The sequence below is a fragment of the Juglans regia genome, chromosome 10 (genome assembly GCF_001411555.2).
Source record: "Juglans regia cultivar Chandler chromosome 10, Walnut 2.0, whole genome shotgun sequence".
NCBI lineage: Eukaryota > Viridiplantae > Streptophyta > Magnoliopsida > Fagales > Juglandaceae > Juglans > Juglans regia.
In genome coordinates this window covers 35,777,705-35,799,609 of record NC_049910.1, presented here as the reverse complement: position 1 = coordinate 35,799,609, position 21,905 = coordinate 35,777,705, and the positions used below count along the sequence as shown (strand labels likewise).

Here is a 21,905-nt window from a genome sequence, read left to right as displayed (position 1 = left end):
TAATTTGCTAGTATTTTTATTGATAAAACTTTTAAGGGAAATCTGCACTTAATTAATTAATTACCCTTTCAAACTAACACTCGCTTAATTTATAACAAAATGACCACTAATTAAATCATTAAAGTTGTAACGCCCTAATGGAAGACCCAAATCACATGGTCTATATTCTAAAAGGACTAGTCAATGATACAATTGGAGCCTTATTAGAACCTTATAAAGAGCAATAACTTCTCATTCCTAAGCAATGTAAGATCTCATACATCACATACGTACCCTTATCCATATGATATGGGGTATCACAATCTACCCTACTTAAATTCCCAACGTCCTCGTCGAGCCTATTCATTGTAGGTAGCATGACTTCAGTCCCACATTTCTGGTTGGGATAGTCTCTGATGCTATTTGTAACGTCTTAATAGAATGTCCAAACCACATGATCTATACTCCAAAAGGACTACTAGTTAATGATTCAACTGGAGCCCCATTGGAATCTTATAAAGAGCAAGAACTTCTCATTCACAAACAATGTGAGATCCTATATACCACATACTTTTATCCATATTATATGAGGTATCACAAAAGTAGCTAGTCATCTTATACTAATCCATGCGGATCACATATCCCAACACATGTGACTCTACGCACATTATCTCTATCTAATTTTTATCTTTATGCTAAATATTATTATCAAATTACAATTAGTGCTATAAAATCACATGATCGTCATCCACTTGTTTCTGCTACTAAATCGATATCCATATATATATATTTATATATATACCATATTGTTTTCATCAAAGTATAGAGCTTTATTCTTATGAAACAACATCATCCACTCATAATTAAATGAAAATTAACTAATTAAACTTGTCATTAACTTAAACTTCTTGAATGAAAAATAATACATCTAATTGCTAATTTTTATTTCAAAGTAGACTCATATGAAAAATAATAAATCTAATTTAATTAAAAATTTTACTTAAAAGTAGTAGCCTTTAAGTCTCCCTACACTTTTTTTTTCTTAACTACTTATGCCATTAACCAATAGATCTCATAAATATTATTAAGTTTTAAAAGAAATAAAAAAATGAGTATATTTGTTATGACTGATCTCGATCGAGGACCAAGATAAGTTTGTTTGTTTGTTTTTTTTTTTTTTTGAGGTGGGCGTGACGTCTGGGCTCACGCCAATGCTTGGGGCTCTGTAGTTGTTAATGTATTTTATTTGTAGTTTTATTTGCTATTTTAGTTATTAGTAAAATAGAAATAGACTATTGAATTTGGTGTCCATAGCAATGTCTCGTACTCTTTATTATTGGGAGGACAGAGGGGGCCTTTAAGTTCTGTTTTACAAAACGTTTTCTTTGTTAGGAGAGAGTTTTTTTAGAAGTTAAAACAATGTCCGTCACAAAGAAATTTGTGTGAGGAAACTCCAGAACTAATGCGTAGTTTGGTTTATAGTCTGGATTTTTCATGTATTGATAAGTCAACAGATGTAACTTCAGTTCATTAATTAAATGAGTCTATTTCCATAAAGAAAAAAGATTTGCCTAACGAAATTAAGAAAAAAGCTATCTGCAGTCGCCGTGTGTAACCACTGGGAAGTCGGTGCCCACGTAGAAAATGAAACAGCACTATTTCAATCAAATGGAAAACGATCCATTTTGTCCCCTCCCCTCGCCTTCCCATCAACACACCCTCCCTTCAAAGACCACTCTTCCCACAAACAACACTCCCTCCCTTTGAAGACCACGAACAAGCCCTCCTCCCTTCTTCTTTCGAGATCTTCCCTCCCTAGAAGCTGCTCTGCGTCTCCACAAGTCTTTAGCTAACCACCTAACATTTTGTTAGTATTTTAGTATTATAATATCTAATGGATTTGGACTTCATCTCAATCTCTATAACTCTCAAAACTTCATGTTTTTAAGATATTATTCTCTACAAATTTAAGGTCCCTTTTGCAAAACTCATCCGGCATTTGTGCAGTTGAGCTCTTGCATTATGAGGCCTTAATGCTTTTTCTACTCTTAAGTTCAACAACCCAAAACCATATTATATTGATAGACTTTAGATGAGTCCTGGGTATAATGGTTTTTGTTTGAAGCTACCCATTGGCCATTGTGTTTTAATTGTTTGTAAATTTAAACCCCATGTTTTCCCTATCGGGTGGGTTGGGAAAAAAAATACTTTTAGACATTTCGTGTATTTCTTAATAGGCGATAGAAATTCTACTTCATTTTTGTTGTTAGCTGAGCAGGCCAGACCATATCCTCTCACTTTCTTATATTTGTAAAAGTTAGAGTTTGAGGGAGTTAATCTAAGACTTCTTTCATATCCTAATTTTTTCTTTTTCTTGGTGGAGAAATGCTTCATCGTACCAAGAATCTTTGGTTGTGCGTTAGTCTGCTACTCACCCGAAGAAGAAAAATTTATTCTTTTCCTTTTCTTCCAGCATTTTTTTTCCTTAGCTTTTTCCTTTTTACTTTTCTTCTGTTTGTTTGTTTGTTTTTTTTTCTTTCACGTAAGCTCCTCATATACAGCCGGTTACCCACCGTTTGCACATGCTACTTGTACGTAGCAGAGTTGCGAAATTAAATAGACGTGTCAGCTTTCAAACGAGTCTATTTTAATTCTTCGAGGGGGTATGTCACCTATTTACACCTAGTATATATAATTCCAAATTGAATGCATACGCCTTAGAAAATAATAGTATGACAAGTACTGCTAGTATATATGACGTTCGAAAGCAATTCAAAGGATAGGAATAATCGAAATCTTGTTCTGCATGCTTTGAGGAAGTTTCCAGGCAAAGGCACATTCCAACGTCAGCCATATAGGATTAATCTATGATTTGGAGAATGACCTCAAAATATATAAGACGTTAAAAAGGACTTCGTCCTCACTTCCACAGCACGTGAAACACAACATGGAGAGGAAGACAGTAGTAGGGAATAATGAAGAAAAGGGAAGAGAAACTCCGACATACAGGGGGGTTCGAAGGCGGCCATGGGGTAAGTTCGCGGCGGAGATACGTGATCCGTCAAGAAATGGGGCACGCTTATGGCTAGGAACATTTGACACAGCAGAAGACGCAGCACGAGCATATGACCGAGCTGCTTATGCTTTCCGGGGTCATTTAGCCATCCTTAACTTCCCGAACGAGCATCAATATCATCAGAGTCCGAGCTCTCCGTCATCAAGCTCTTCTGCTTCATTGACTTCGTCCTCATCTGATATACGCAAGAATAAAGACCCAAGGGGTACTGGTTCATCCAGTAGTACTAGCAATACTGCCGGACAACAAGGAGAAGTTATAGAGTTGGAGTATTTGGACAATACGTTATTGGAGGAGCTTCTTGAAACCCAGACGGATAGGCCAGGAAAAGGCAACGACGTCTGATGCGCATCAAAACAAAAAAAGATGACTCATTATAATAAGTTGATTAATTTGAGTTGGGACATAAAATTAAAATGATATATATTGGTGTTGATCTCTTGTATTATTTTTATTTAACTGCTTTGATGGTTTTGCTTCGAGTGTGTTTTTTGGATTTTTTTATGCAAAAGAAAATGCTAGAATATTTGTTCTCCCCTAGCTTATGATCATGGCGATCGAGTGTATATTCTTCAGGAATTAGTTTCTAAATGGTTGGACTGACCATCATGTGGAGCAAAGGGCAGCTTTCAGTACTATGCTTCTTCCTCTTCTTTTCTATATTTTATTTGTATTCTCATGATCTTCATTCTTTTAACTTTTTTCGTTCATGACTAAAGTTTGTTTTTACAGATGAAATAAATTAATATTAAAATTAAAAATTAAATAAAATATTATTAAAATATATTTTTTTAATATTATTTTTTATTTTGAGATTTAAAAAAGTTAAATTTTTTATTTTATTTTATATAAAAATTTAATAAAATTATAATAATTAAATGAGATGAGATAAAATGAATAAATTGTAAAATCTTCTCAACTCATAATATTCCTCTCATTTTCCTTCGTACTCCATCCCAATCCATACAGAAATTTCTCTCCCTTCACCCTTCTTTTTTGGGCCTTTTGAATCTTAAGGCATGATATCATATATACGGTTCATAAGGGTGTAGGGTGAATCTTTAATATTCTTGATAAGTAATGTTAAATACAGTGGTTAAATATATAATTATTGCATAATTTTTTTTAATAAAATAAGATTTATTATAAAAATAATAATTTTTTTTCATGTGAATTTTATATTTATTTATTTATTTATTAAAAATAAATTATACAATATTTACATACTCTATTACTATAAATATCATTCATCGGCATTATATGTCTAAGAAACTGTAAAAGAATAAAATTCTAACTATTTAATTCTAACGGACTGCATGCCAAAATTGACGCCATCCAAGAAGGAAGTCAACCAACCATGCATGGGCCCGTAGAAATACAAACCAATAAGAAACATAAAAATAATTATAAGACCCACCGACAAAGATAAGATACTGAAACAATGAAATTTGCTATAAAATTTGCTATAAAATTAGCAAATTGCTCGTGATGTTAGGATGAGATTTCTTTTCTTAGCAAATTGCATGTGATGTTAGGATGAGATTTCTTCTCTTATGCAGGGTTTCTGTATGCATATCTTTCTCATTGTCAATAAAGTTGTAAATGAATTAATCTATACGATTACTCACTTGATACTCGTTTGTCTAAATTTGAATCGAGTTTGACTTGTGAAAAAAAAAAAAAAAAATCAATCATGAAAACAGAAACACACTAGATTAGTAAATGCCATATATATACTTGATTAAACTCGATTCGGCTCGACTAAAACTCGTTAGGACTCGCTTGTTCATGCCCGACTCAATTTGTTAGCTCGATCCAATTAGAGCTCGTTCATAAATCATTGAATATATATAATTTATTTTTATATATTAATATTCTACGCGCGCACATATATATATTTCAATACATATTAAATTTAATAACAGTTACATTTAGAATTAAATATTTAGTATGTAATTCAAATACTTATGCCTAGTCATTTATACCTATATATTAAATATAGTTCATAATTATATGTTAGTTAAATAAGTACTTAAGTGATTAATTATATTGAATATTTTATAATGTGAAATAGTTAGTATATAGTACTTGATAGTACTTTGATTACATACTATAATCTATAACCATATAAAAAATATATTCATAAAGATGATATAATTTTATAGTTTAATATAGTTTATATATTAATTATAAAAATTTCATTAGACTTAATAGTTTGTTTTGTAATTTTTTATTTTTAATTATTCAATTCATTTAAAATATATATATATAAATATAAATAAAATTCGAATAATAAACTCAACACGACTCTATTAAAAAATATAAATAACTCGAATTCGAAGTATTTGAATCCAGCTCTAGATAATCCAAAAGGACGACTCGGCTCTATTACAGGCATAAGTGTCAGATATGGGGCTGTGGCATTGAGGCTTGGGCCTTTTAACCTGGCAGATGAGGCTGCACGGGCTTATGATCAAGCAGCCTTTCCAGACCATTATTGTTAGTTCAAAAAACAAAAACAAAAGAAGATAAACGTTTGGATCTGAAATTAATCTCAATTCATCGCAACTCATCGTTATAATTTTTTTAAATATTAATATAAAATATAATAAATAATTTAATTTTTTTAAATCTTAAAATAATAATAATATTAAAAAATAATATTTTATCATTTCAATTCAACTCACTTCAAATCCAAACACAACCAAAGGCTGTGGGATCTCTATAATACTCGTCATATAATCCAAAGAACTTTCATAAACAAGTGGATTATATTGGATGGATCCACCTTTCATGTCAGTCTGTTTTTCTTATTTCCTGTCAGTCTTAATTTTCTTTTCTTTGACAGTTGGTGTTGTGATCTGCTTTCACGTGTTTTGAGGATTTGTAGATACCATTTGTGGTAAAAAAAGTCTACCAGATCGTCAAATCTGAGCCTTATCATGCATGGAAATATATATATATAAATTCCAAAATATCAAGTGGCCGTAGAAAAACATGATGATCAACACTAGAGTTAAAACCAATAAATCATTGATAAAATAACACCAGTACTACGTCAAACAACATTAATGGATCTAAAGAAACATCTGGCTTGTGGATCAGATATGCCACTGAAATGACAAAAACTGGCTGTAGCAAGGCAATTATGACTATATTAAATTGAATATATTAAAAAATAAAAGGTTCAAAAAATACTATATTTTAACGATGATTCCCAACACTCAAGATCACCTGTATACTGAAAAGTAATAAAGATGCTGATGCCAAACATCACCAGACTTCAAAAACACAAACCATGGTTTCTGGCACCAGCACATGATCACTGCCTGTTCTCTGTCTGGAAGTGGTAAAGAAAAACACAATGGGATTAGAAAAATTCTTTCCCATTTCATTACCTGAAATCATAAGTTCAGAAAAGATTTTAAAGGAATATTTAGAATCTAAATCCAAGTCAAGTGTACAAATAAACCATTTTCTCCGCTGTCCGGGAAATGATAAGTGGGCTTGATGATCATTTGGATTAGAATCCAAATCTAAATGAAGCCTACAGTACTCCATTCACTGTTTTATGAGATGATCACAGGATAAGTTCATAGTGACATGATTCCAGATCATTAATGCAAAATGGCATGGTCTCCTATTTCCCATTAAAGTATCCGTCATTAGGCACCAAAAATAGAGTTTTTCACATCAATGAATCACCCAAAACGTATGGCAAACCGAAGCACGTCCTAGGTCTAGCTTGAAAGGAAATATATATGCTGCAGATTGTTTACATTCTTAAGTAAACACCACGTACATTTCATTTTAAATCTTCATGTCATCTAGCACGATGATCATACATGTGGACGTATCACATGATTGCCAGTGACTTCTTTTTCGAACGCTCAATTGGGACCTACATAATTATTAACAATGTGATTGACAATAAAAAGGATTAGAATATAAAAGAATAGTACTTATTACTATAAATAAACCGTATAAACTTCTTTTATGGTAAGTATATTATATGGCATTAAATTTAATTCGCTTACTCGACTGGTTACCATGTTTAAACAAGTGAGAATGTAAGGCTAGCAGGTTAAAAGTTCTTGTCTAAATCTTAAGCTTTAAAGTTGTAACGACCTGGTTCAATATTTCTAAAATCAATATATAGATAATTTATTGGGTCTAAATTAGATTTAATTGGTCATCTTGGATAAATTCACGAGCTATTAATTTATTGAGGTTGTCTAGGAATTTTAATTAGGCTCATAGGCCCATAAGTTTATTTTAAGGCCCATTAAGATTTAGATGATGATTTTGGATGGTATTAATGGGTTGATATTTTAAAAGCTCAGTTGAGATTTGTTGGATAATTTTGAATTGATTATGGTCCAGAAACCATTATGGTGGATTATGGAGTTCTTATTGGGTTCAATAATTAGGTTGGAACCTAAAAATTATTTTACAAGTCTAAAAGCATTTATTGGACGAGTTGAACTTATTTTGGAATTTAAGATCGGCTCATTGGGGTTATTAAATGACCTAGCTCATAAAATTATAGGTAAGCAGTAGAATTTTGTAACACCCCACTTCACAGGTTTAAAAATAAAATCACTTTTAGAAATTTTTGGAAAAGCAGGAGTGCTACTACTGAACCTACTTTAAAATATATTTTTTTTTTCTAAACGAAGCGCCAAGTACAAAGTTTCCTTATAGTAAATACAGTCATTTTGTATTAAAATACTAAAATCATAAATGAGAGTACGTGGAAGCATTTATTAAAATTTTTCAAAATCTGTGCCATAAAAATCATAACTTAAAATTTTTGTACATGATCTAGCCATAGTCATGCCTCCATAGACTATGTCCCATCCTGCAGCTCTAACTTCATAAATATTCTAACTTATAATGGTTTAAAAACATAAAACAAACTAGAATGAGTCGATTACTCAGTCAAAAACCCATCATAACGTAAACATACTTAACATAAGATTTTTCATAAAGATTTTCATGCTGAGAACTTAAAATCAAGATTATTCATACGTATGCTTATGTCATGCATAATTTATCTTGAATTATCATATTAATCTTACTAGCCCACATACTTAAACCTATGAGTAAGGTCGTGTACATCTCGTGGCAAGAAAGAGGAGCCGCTAATAGTATTCTAGCATACTATGGTGGACCACACTTAAATTCATGGCTTGCACGTCCACCCATAAATTTGCATTGGTACCGTGCATTTAAATGATCATCTGGTTAACTGTTCTGAACTTATGTTACAATTGATCTTATGAAAGCTTATATATCTTATGTAACATGAGATTCATAATACATACATAACTATAATATGCGGAATAAAAAATGATGAATGACGTACTTACAAATATCATGACATGTGTGGTACATAAACATTGTCTTCCAAAGAACTGGTTTTAATAATAATATATATAACTAACTAACGTATGTTAATCCTAATTTATGATCAAACTACTTATCTTGTAGTGTTGCTTCCTAAAACTTCCGACATAGAATTGATCATAGTGCTGGACTGGAAACTGGAAAGTTTATGGTTTTATTTCAAATAACACATGGAATGGAGATAATTATAGATAGATTTGGGAGAGGGTGACGACCAGTTTGAGTTGGACTCAGTTAATACAAGTAGTGACATTAATTTACTGAACACTCAGTCTTGATAATCTAAGAAGAGAGTTTGAATTTAAAAACATGATCTAGTAGTTAATTCAATATAGGATTGGTAGTGATTGAGACTACATAGGGGACTTTAATCAGTGATGATTTTAAAATGAAATAAATTTCTAATGGTTGATCTTTAAATTCTAATGTAGTCTAGCTCATTCAATAAATAATAAATGAGATTTAACACAGTTATTAAGGCTAATTAAAACTCATAATCAAGCTCAATAATTTATCGCTCGTGTGCTTATCCAATATGGCCCATTAAATATAATTTTGGTCCAATAGAAATTATTAATATCTCGATCTTAGAACTATTAAGCCGGATCACTACAAATTTAGTTGAACCCTTAAAATGGCAAAGCCCTAGATTCAATGGACCAATCCCAAGACCTAAAACCATTGAAAAGACCAAACCCAATTGCAAACAAAACCCTACGTGACTGCTATATACACCCACACTGTGATCTCCATGCACCTAGAACGTGCATCTTCTTCACAAAATTAGGTCATTCCGCAACTCCATTGCCAAGCCGCTCAGCCCTTCTATCACCTAGGTTTCAGTCGTTGCACCACTGTGGGATAGCCCCACTGCTACAACCCTATCGAGACCATGCCAAAAAGGATTTGCGTTGTAACACCGAAGCTCCAAGTTTCCAGCCCATTCACGTCCAACACCCAGCAATGTCACGCCATGTACCTGAGGCTGTACCCTTTAACTTGAAACTCACAAGAATAGAAAATTAAATACAAGAAGTCCTCCAAAATAAAATAAACTAAATATTGACAAAATTTCTCTTAACTCAGACAAATCCACTTACACCACCTGCCATTTATCTCACCTTTCTCTTATAATCTTGTCACATGCCATCAAAGTTATCTGTAAAAAAAGTTGTAGATAAAGGGATGAGTTCACCAACTCAGTAAGCAAAGAATATAAATTAATGTGTAAATATGAGCCAGTTACAGAATGCTAAAAGAAACCATTCTGAAAAATAGCAGTGATATTTTCATATGCATTTCATATAATAATATATACAAAAGACCTTAGGCATAAGCAGGCATAAGTGTACTGAATAACATCATAAACAAAAACAAAGATCATGTTTACCCCATGGCAAGGTTGTATATGTCTGTGATTAGCCAAACAAAACATAAATCAATGTTTTGTCACCAAAGTGATGCACTCAAAACAGAAGACATGTTTACTCCTATGGCAAGGTTGTGCAATCTGCGGATAGCCAAACAAAACATAAGTCATTCTGTCACCAAAATGGTTTATACTCAAACAGAGACCACCATTTTATCTTGCGACAAGGTCGGATGCCACTATTATATCCAATGGCAGGGCGAGACATCAAAGACCACTATTATATATTGTGGTGGGGCAAAAAATCAGAGACCTCAATTTTATCCCGTGATGAGGTCAAAAGTCAGATATCACTATTATATCCCATGGTGGGGCTAGAAATCAGAGCAGAATAGAATCTTATGCCTCAGGATTTTCAAATACAATACAATAACAAAAATAGTATACTAATCAGATAATATCATATAATAAGATAAAATATTTCATCTTTCATATTTCATATTCACCTTTTATGCAGTAAAGAAAACTAGTGCAAAAATTACTCATGTCTACACCAGTCATGATAAAATGTAACATTTAAATGTTAAGATACAGAGACTAGTGCAAAAAAAAAACCGAGATTGTTTTCATAATAAAATATGCAAGTTTTTCACAAAATCAACATCTATCAATTTTTTACAAAGTCTATTATAGGAGCACTGGTTTATCTAGACTATTTAACTTTTTAGAATTTCCTTACAACAATGCCAACCGAATATCAATCGTCACCTAAAAATAGGCACGTAAATTGTGTCAATTTCAATTGTATGTAAACCTCTAATTATGCACATACTTTGTAATTTAAGCCTGAATTACTCAGATAACCTATAATTCATGGAGCCTAAAATATAAAAAACCTAACATATCAATATCGCTCCCCAAATCATTAATATCCCCAAAAGTTTCTCCAAATAATTACACAACTAACCCTAAAATATTTCTTCCTCCATACATCTATTTTCTCATGAGCTTGATTTTATCATAATATCATCAGGCCTGAACAATTCATGCAAACTCATGGGACCTGTATAGATAAATGTGTGACCTTGGTGAGCTTAAAAATAGAAATCCTCTAATGATGCACATCAAATCCATTCCTAACATATATATATATATATATATAAACCCGTAAGACGTGCATGCTCACATTAATCTTAGACTTAGCCCGTGACCCACTAGCCATAAGCTACATTGGAGATTAGAGAGAGAGAGCTTAATTAATAATTTCAAAATTGATTCCCCAATTCATGATGGGTTGAAGTCATTTACTTAGCCCATCAAATTTCAAATCATTCAAAGGTTTTATTAATGATCATGACCAATATTTACTTATCAAATTTTAGCTTGTTCCCTGTACTCATGATCACATGTCGGCCATTAATATTATATATTAATCCTTTTAGTTGTTATTCGAACAATATGTTAATTACAAGAATCAAAACAACTTCTAGTCAATACTATTAATCCTAATTTAGTTGTTATTAAGATTATTATCTTCCACCTAGGAAGGCTCACTATCCATTAATTAAATATATAAATATATATATATATATATATATATCAAATATGTTATATATGGAGTTGTTGTATTTCAGCTTCTAGTCAATACGCAATTATGAGCATATATACTCCTTTACTTGCCCATTGTCATGCATCCAATATTGAATTTAATGAAAAAAATATGAACAAGGAATAATCATCCATATAAAATAAAAATACAAAAAAAAAAAAAAAATGGGACGAGGAATAACGCATATACACACAATAATTGATAATGGTACCTACCGACACATTTTTTTTTGGTATTAATGGTACAAAACAAAAATTTGAAAATGAAAACATGGGTGGCCAAGATGGTGCATATATGGGAAAATTGACGAAAAGTATTCATTGTTTTCACCTTTTTATAAAAACTAATTAATATATATGTAGTAGTACTACTCCTGAATTAGTACATGACCTAATTAATATACATGTAGGGCTCTCTCTCTCTCTATCTGTGATTCTGTATATATATAGTCGATCTTTTGATAAAAACTTGTAGTACTATTGCCCCTAGATTTTTATTATTTTCACCTTTATTTTGAAAAAAAAGGGGCACTGCTTGAGTATTTTAACTTGTAGCTAGGTACGTACGTAATATTAGTGATCAAGTGTGACATTAATAATGATATATATATATATATATTTATATGACACTAGCTAGAGATCCTAATTCCAAATTACTAATTAAGCCACTATTTGTCAAGCAATTAATTACCTATTAACGATATATCAATATTAATATCAATAAAATATTAGTGATCATATATATCGTGTCAGCAATATATATATCTAAGCGCACATTAATGCACAATGCATGCCATGTGAATATCACCATCGATCATTGTCAAATGTCTATCATATGATTAGAAGTTCACAGAGACGTAAATAAGAAGGTTATCTACCTATATATAGATCGATCATCAAGTTGCGCTGCGCATCATGCACTTTGAAAGGCTATATTATTAAGAAGGGAAGAGTCCTCCTTTTGACGCGTTAATTTCCAACGACATGATAGATAATATAGGAAGCATGCAAGTTCGAGAGATCCTCGCTCGCTCGAGTGAGTTAAAGAATAGTTAAGTTCATGCATGAGATGATGATCATGACCCCATTCAATTCTCGAGAATAAATCAAGTCTAGCTAGCTAATTTTTAAGAGATTCGCATGAGGTATCCCTAGCCTCGAGTGGATCATTAAAGTCATGAGAGAGATCGATCATAGGCGTGGAACATGACTAGCACGTACCTTCGGCTTGGGCAAATATGATTTATTTTTGCAGATCATTGCTTATGTTTTATAATTAATAGAATTTTTCTAACATGAGATCGAGTCTTAGATTATATTAAGGGTTTTGAGAGCAATGTTTGCATATAAAGGGCTCATGTGCACGTGAAATGTAGAGACTCCTAACTTCTAGTAGTGTTAGTGGGGACGAAGCTTATTCGAACAGCCTTATTTGAAAGAAATAAAGGAAAAAAAAAAAAAAAACTTCTATAGTAATAATTACTATAGCCACTCATTTATATGCATAAAGTAGGTGCCAATGAGAAACCAAAGTACAAAACCACCAAGTTGTCATCATTTCGCAAGAGAATTCCTTTATTTTGCTTGGATTATAATTGGCAAGATCAATAAAGTTTATTTGGATACAGAAATAGTTTCGTCTTGTTTCATCTTATTATTAATTTTTTTTAAATTTTCATACAAAATATAATAAACAATTCAATTTTTTTAAATTTTAAAATAATAATAATATTTTAAAATAGTATTTTATTTAACTCATTATCTAAAATTATATCATATCATCTTCATCTCACTATTTAAATAAGCCCTAACTCTTATAGAATAATTATGACATAATTTTGGAATATGGGCAGCTGGTATGATCCTAACCTATAAAGTTTTTTCATACACTTGTGGCAACACTCACATTATATTACATTAATTTTATGATAGTCGTCCTGAGTGGTTGATGATGATCTAGAAAGGTGATCAAGACAAGTTGGCTCAATGCAAAGTCTAGTTGGAAATAATCCTATATTAATCTTAACGAAAAGATTGATAAAATTATAAATTAAATACATATATTTAATTTTAAAAATTCTATCTACAATCACTTTTACGTATTATTTATGTATTTCATTAATATGATTGGCTACGTCAATTTTTTTAATTATAAAAATATAATTATTTTGACTAATCACATTAATAAAATATATAAAAAAAATATACATATTAACACAACTCATCTAATTTTGAGCTGTATACAAAAATAACCATTAATACAACTATTCTACTAGCTAGTATTACATATATAATAAAAAAAATTCATTATCAAATGCTTATTAACTATTTTGTACTTGGTGTCTATAATAGCAGAGTTTCATATTCCTTCTATTTGAAATGACGAAAGGGTTAGTACTTATCTTTTTTAGAAGAGTCGTTTTAGTTATGTTCTTACAGAGCTTTTTTTCTGTTTCGAAAGAGTTTTATAAAAATTAAGATAATATTTATCATAAATAAATTTGTGTGTAAAATACTTTAAAATAGATACGTAATTTGATTTATAGGGTAAGTTTTTCTTATATTGATAAATCACAACAATAATTTTGATTTATAAAATGAATTCTAGCTCCAAATATAAAAAAAACGTGTAAATTTATTAACGTATAAAATGAGAGAGAAAGCAGAGATAAGAGAGACAATGACAGAGAGAGATCGAGATGAAAAAGAAAGTCGATGAGGGATAAGAGAGATATTTGATAAGAGAGAGTAGAGGAGAGAGACGATGATGGGATGAGAGAGATGAGGAGAGAGAAAGAGCCGACAAGAGAGAGAGTCATTGATAGAGATTAGAGATACACCGGAGAGAGAGAGAGAGAGGTGCAAATGTGGTAATTAAAGAGATGAATAAATTCCAAAAATAGGAGTAGTACCACTCGAAATCCTCTGACAGCTTTAGTTTCCTCACCCAAATATTAGCTCTACTTTTCTTACCCATTCAGCAATGCATATATACATTTTCGGTTGCAACTAATGTGCGATTTGACACTAAAGTTTCCACTTCTGTTGACACTCAAATAATGGCTGTTTGTCATCACATGATCAGTACTACTCCTGCTAGCTACTCATCATCATGTCAACAATGTCGACATGATTCTAGAGGCTTGACTGTTTTCAATAAAATAAAATAAAATTAGATGAATTAAAATAAATAATAAAATATTATTAAAATATATTTTATTAATATTATTTTTATTTAAAAATTTTAAAAAAATTAAGTTATTTATTTTATTTTATATAAAAATTTTAAAAAATTATAATAATAAAATAAAATGAATATACGTTAATCTCGTAAGTATTTATTTTAAAAAAATAAGATTTATTATTAAAAAATAAATTTTTATATAAATATTATATTTATCCATTTAAAAAAAATTGCACGAAATTTATCGGCTTTAAAACTGTAAATATAAAAAACGAACCACTAATATATTTGTTTTGATAGGTAATAAACCACTAATATTAATAGCGAAACAAACAAGGAGTAAGTGACGGCCATATTATTTGAGCCACGTGAGCACTCTGATATTAATTCATGATGATCTCTAGTCGGTCTCTATTTGTATATATAATACTATATATATATATATATATATCGTACCAGCACTATATGTGTATAATATTAAAGCACGTCGACAGAAGGATCATTTTCAGATATCAATGGTGTTGATATTTCCCGCGTCGATCTGATCTTCGTATCCCACAACAGTTGTGTTCCTACTTATAAATTCCTAGCTGCTTTGATAATTAATGTAATTTAATTGCTACCATTTGCTAATTGAAGATAAATCATAAAATTGTGGAAATTTATAAAACTTTTTTTTCTAATTAGAAGATGTATGTATAATGATTTGACTCTTAGCTAATCTGATTACAAAAAAATTATTATTTGTAATAAGTTATTTTTTAGAAAAATAAATTTATTTTTAACATAAATAATATATTATAAATACTTATTTATTTTTTTTTTATAATACGTCGGTGTATACAAATGCAGGCTTAGAAACGTAGTCACGGGAATAAAAAGTGCCACGTACATGAAATGCATTTATAGCACACTATAGCTCCCAGCGGATGAGGAATATTGTGGCTGGAGATCACTATGCGCGCACCTATCTACCTAGCTAATAATTAATATATTATTTATATATATATTACTAGCATAGGTTAATTTAACCTGCAAAGCACATTTGTCACATTTGTCTAATTGGAAGAAAAAATAAAGTTCTTGAAAATAATGTGTCTAAACAATAAACAAAGAGTAGTGACTCTTTATATGCGACACAAAATCTTGAGTAATTGAGTTAGTTGTTAGTTCAAAATCAATAACATTGAAAGATTACATGATAAGATTGACACTACAAGAAATATCTTGTTTTTCCATGAATACTTTTGTGGCAAAAGAATTATTTTTGTGGGAAAGTATCTATTTCCACCAATTTTATTCATGGAAGGCTCGTGAGATATAAGTCGCCACAAAAAGTCTTTTATTCCAAGAAAAGTTCAAGTCATGGTAAATATCAGGCTATTCCCACGACAAATCCCGAAGCAATAGCCTATTAAGCTCGCCGCAAAAGAACTTTTACATGCATCATTGCTTGTGAGAATATGACCAATTACGGCGAGAGGTACTGGTGGGTATTAGTATTACCCACTAGAACATTATACTTCTTCAGGTAAAAAATAGTATTTTTCGTGAGATGTATTCACAGCAAATGCTAAAAGAATATAGGAAAAAAAATAATTGTAAAAGTAAAAAATGATCATAAAAAATTGTTTAATATAAGCTAAACAAATATATACAAACCTTGGAGATTCAAATTGACACTACTAACAATTTCAAAAAATAACTAAAATTGTGCTAACATGTTTATAAGAAAAACTCTTAATGAGAATCCAAGAGTAAGAAAGAGTTTAGTGCTTTGGCACTAACAAGAACATTCAAGTTGAAATGAAATATGCTCTAACCAATGGTTAAGAATAGGAGACAAGTGTCATGAGAGATGACAGAAAAGAAAAAAAAACAAGTGTCATTCAAATCTGTGGAAGAGCAAAACATAGCAGGTACGTACAATTACACATGTTAAAGCTAACTTCGAGCAAACATCCTCGTCCAGAATTTCAGGAGGCAAAACACACTTGAGGCGTCCAACACATTCAGATTGGGATGGCTAGCAATATGAAAACAAAGGCAACAAAAAAAGGAAATAACTGATTAGAGAATGATAATAATTAAAAATGAGAATACATGAGAAAGTAGCTACTTGATTCTATTATGCTCACTCATAATAGAGAAGCTATGAAATACTCAAAACCAAGTAGCTTATAATAATCTTCTCTCTTGGTTTCCAAATGAAGTATCAAAGGGAGTGATGACAAAGGATAACTTTTTTCCTTTTTATGTCTATATAAGGTCAATAATAGGATTTAAGCACTCCAATACATCCTTATGGGAAGTGAGGACCTGCTACGTACAGCCATTCCTTGTATGCAAATGATAGGAACTCTTAACTATTTTATATATTACTCCAGGATCTGACTTAATAACTCCATCCTGTCATATAAAAGAAAAACTTTGCAATTTTTGAAGGTCACTCTATCTTGTTGCTCTACCTTTTTTTGCTCGATTCTTTTTTCTTTATTGGTTTTTTTTTTTTTTTTCCTTCATTCTTTCAACGTTCAACATTCTTGATTGCTTTTTAAAGTTCTCGATAATAACCAACATTGGCAAGAAAAAAACCTTCTTACCTCTAACATAAAATTGCTCTTAGAAAGACAAGCAAGCTAGAGAAGTATCTGTTGGGAAATATTCTGAAACGCTTTGTAAACTAGAGAATATGTAAAATAACAAGAACAAATTAGAAAGAGAAAATTACCCGGTGTTGAGGCATGTTGTGATTAATGCTTTCCTTAGAGTAGATTTCACCGCTTCCAATTATAAGCATGCACTAGGCTTCTTGACAGTCTACTCCCAAGATACAACAACGTAAGTTCTCGTTAATCTCCTCTTCGGTGCACGCAAAATGAGATCTTCGAATCCGATATAAAATAGCCAAAACCCAAAGAAAGAAAGACAAAAAGAATGAGGAAGTGTTTCTCTAATTTTTGTAAAGAATTTGGAATCAATGAATTTATAGGTGGGGTTCCCTATTTATAGAGAATGAAATGACACTTGTGAAAGTCACAATTAGAATGAAATGACACTTGTGAAAAGTCACAACTTATTTAAATGAAATGATACATGTAAAAATACACTTGTAAAAAGTCACAATTTATTTAAATGAAAATGTATTCGTGAAAAGCCATAACTAAAATGAATGAGCACTTTTGAGAAGTCACAACTTCTCAAATATTAGAAAATATATTGGAAATATTTCTAATTCACCAAAAGACAGAACCTTTTGTTTGGTTGGGAAGCGGTTAAGGTTCATATCTCCAAGAGGCATATATTATTTCAAGTACCAATACACATTTTCATTGAAATCTAGACAACCGAACCGATACATTGAACAAATATAATGGTTCACATTATTTTTACTTTACATCAAATATTTTAATCATTTCTAAGTTTAAAAACGAACAATCCCCCACCTGATTAAAATATTTTAAAGAACCGAATATAATACAATTTTCTTTGGACTAAGTACTATGCATCAATAGAGGTAACTTGCGGCTTTGAACGTCTACCTAGTGTTAACGTGTTTCCATCTGAAAGATCCATGGTGAACCAAATCTTGAACCAGAACCTTTTAACTCAGGCTTTTCCACACATAGTATGGCATATATCAGGTTCCTTTCAAAGTTATGCATAAAGGTCGTGCATCGTATCTTGGATTCATGAGCACTTTAGGGAATAACCCAATTATCATAGACTGTGGCCTCACAGTCACACACACATAGGTGAGTCCTCCAAGGGTACCTGCAATTCAATACCTCGCCTTAGTCTTGGACTCATTCAAAGCATTTCGCTTTTCCTTTATCATTGCATTTGTAGCACTCACACCCTAAGAATGGACCTATAATAATATTTTAATAGTGCTATCCAGTCACTCAAATAGTTTGTTCTTCCTATTGAACCTTCTTCTTGGGATCTCCAATCAGGAAGGTTGGGTTGCCGCTACTGGTGACCTAATTAATGGACTTCAGTCTCATCCCCTTGATGTATTTATAACCTCCAACTTTGCCAATCCTTTTGTTAAAGGATCCGCTAGGTTATCTTCTGATTTTACATATTCCAAAGCAAGGTATCTATTATTTATCAAGTATCTTATCGTAGAATACCTGATACTCAAATGTCTCCTCTTATAATTAAAGTGTTTATTATTACAAACAATTATCACAACCTGATTGTCACAAAGAACAGAAATAGTTGGCATTGATTTTTTAACTAGTGAAATTTCTGATAATAAATTCTTGAGTCATTCTATCTCATGTCCGGTAGTATCTAAGGCTATTAATTTAGTTTCTATAGTAGATTGTGAAATCACAGTTTTACATAGAAGATCTCCAAGCCACAACTGCTCCACCGAGAGTGAAAATATATGCACTCGTTCCCTTACGATCTATTGTGTCACTTATCTAACTAGCAGCATCATTGTATGCTTCTAATACAATGGGATATCCAGAATAATGGATACCATATGTCACGATTCCTCTAAAATATTTAAGCATTATGTCCAATGCTTTCCAATGAGAATCATTAGACCTATTAATATATATACTAAGTCTACTCACAACATATGAAATATCAACTCTAATAGAATTAGCAATATACAATAACGTACCAATAATCTGGGAATATCTCAGTTGTGACACAGGATTTTCAAGATTCTTACTTAAATGCAAACAATGATCAAGTGGAGTACTGACAGATTTGCATTCGAATCTCTTAAATTTTTTAAGAATCTTTTCAATATAATGAGATTGACTTATGTTACTACCATCACAAGATCTCATTAACTTAATACCAAGAATTACCTGTGCCTCTCCCATATCTTTCATGTCAAAATTCTTAAATAAAAATTTTTTAACATCAAGAACAATATCTATATTGGTATCAAAGATGAGAATATCATCAATATAAAGACATAACATCATGCATGCACCATTAACTATTTTAGTGTATAAACACTTATCAGATTCATTTATCTTGAAATCATAAGATAAAATTATTTCATCAAACTTTTGGTACCATTATTTTGGGGCTTGCTTCAAACCATAGAGAGATTTAATAAGTTTACAAGCTTTCATTTCCTGTCATGGAACCACAAACCCCTCTGGTTGATCTATGTATATCTCTTCTTCTAGATCGCCATTAAGAAATGCGGTCTTTACGTCCATTTGGTGGGCCTCAAGTTTATAGATCGCTGCTAGAGCAATTAGAACACGAATTGTGGTTATTCTAGTAACAGAAGAATATGTATCAAAATAATCGATATCATTTCTTTGTGTAAAGCCCTTTGCAACCAGCCTAACTTTAAATTTATCAATAGTACCATCAAGTCTAAATTTCTTTTTAAAAATCCACTTACATCCAATAGTTTTACATTTAGGAGGCAGATCACATAAGTTCCAAGTGCCATTAGTCTCAAGAGATTCCATCTCACTATTTATTGCTTTTTTCCAGAAAGTAGAATCAATGGGAAATATGGCATACTTGAAAGTCATTGGGTCTTCCTTCATAGAATAAGTATAAAAATCATGTCCGAAATCATTTTCCTTTCTAACTCGTTTTCCTCTTTTAAGTTCATTTTCTAATCTAGATACATTATCAGGATTAGATAGAATGGTAGGTTGACTACCGGTGCAAGGAAAACTTACTGTAGGTAAAAATTTTTCTAACTTATTTTTGAAAGGAAATAGATCATCAAAGAATGTTGCATCCCTAGACATCATGATGGTGTTGGGATCAATACCTTGGACTTCTGATTTGATAATCAAAAACTTATATGCAAAACTATGTCTAGCATACCCAATGAATACTGTATCTACTGTGTTGGGGCCTAACTTTTTTTTCTTAATTTTTGAAACATTAACCTTTGCAAGACAATCATAAACACTAAAGAAATTAATATTGGGTATTCTACCCTTTTAGAGTTCATACGGTGTCTTGTCAGATCCATTAAATGGCACTCTATTCAAGATAAAACAAAATGCAAGTATTGCTTCCCCCACCATTGCTCAGGTAGGCCGAAACTAAATAGCATGCATTTGACCATATCTACCAAGGTTCTATTTTTTCTTTCAGAAACACCATTGGATTGAGAAGAATATGGAGCGGTTTCATCATGTATAATTTTATTCTCCTCACAGTATTGAACCGATTGATTAGATGAATATTCACCTCCTCTATCAGACCTTTAACGTTTCTCTCCAATTGGTTTTCAACTTCAGTTTTATAGATGACAAATTTATTAAATGATTCATCTTTTGTTTTCATCAAGTAAACTTTACAAAATTTGGACATATCATCTATAAAAGTAATGAAATATTTATTATCACCACTACAAGAAAACTATTTATTTGTGGCCAGTTAATTCCAGCGAAATGACCATTTGCAGTTAAAATGAGTACTGTTTTAGTCACAAATTATATTTTCGTCGCAATTAAATGGCCACAAAAACTCATTTTTCTTGTAGTGCACCTTTAGAAGAAACACAATTTAAATAACAACAATCACTATGAATTAATTCAAATAGCGATGAATTTCTTATAACAGATTTAAATGGCTTTTTAGGCTGTTTTGATTGAACACAAATTAAACATTTTTCATCCAAATCAACAGAAACTTTAGGAATGATCTTTAAATCCATCATTCTTTTAACATTATGATAATTAACATGGATTAATCTAGCATGCCATATTGAAGAGGAACATGTAGTAAATGCAAATTTATTATTAGAATTAAATTCGTCTACTACATTGTTTTGAATATTTATTACAAACAAACCACTACTCACATAACCTTTCTCCGCAAATGACCCATATTTAGTTACAATAACTTTATTGGATTGAAATAATAATGTGTAGTCTGCCCCACTAAGTAAAGATCCACTAATTAGGTTTCTCCTTACCTCTGGTACATAAAATACTCCTTCTAAAGGAAAAGTATTTTCAGATGTTAATTTGAGTACAATTTTTCCTACTCCAAATACTTGTGCAGAGCTGGAGTTACCCATTGTCACTTTCATATTGCTTGTATCTGTTCATCGGTTCCAATGGAGTCGATCCCGGAATGCACCATATGAGCCTGTGGGTTAGGCGATTTTGGTTGTTCATTGCCTTGATTTTTCCTATTCTTATAGCGACAATTTTTTGCTAAGTCATGACCTGGTTTGTTATAATTAAAACAAATGGGTCTCTTATTATTTTTGTTGATATAGGACTCTGGTTTCAAATTATTTCCATAATTATTTTTACCCTTAT

General features: G+C 31.3%; 1 protein-coding gene across 1 annotated transcript; it reads left to right on the top strand.

Annotated features, from left to right (window-relative positions):
* Positions 1-2,920: 2,920 nt before the first annotated feature.
* On the top strand, positions 2,921-3,684 carry LOC108994472 (ethylene-responsive transcription factor ERF098-like). Its single transcript, XM_018969695.2, has one exon. The coding sequence runs from the start codon at positions 2,927-2,929 to the stop codon at positions 3,398-3,400; it is 474 nt and encodes a 157-aa protein (XP_018825240.2). The 5' UTR covers positions 2,921-2,926; the 3' UTR covers positions 3,401-3,684.
* The last annotated feature ends 18,221 nt before the right edge of the window (positions 3,685-21,905 follow it).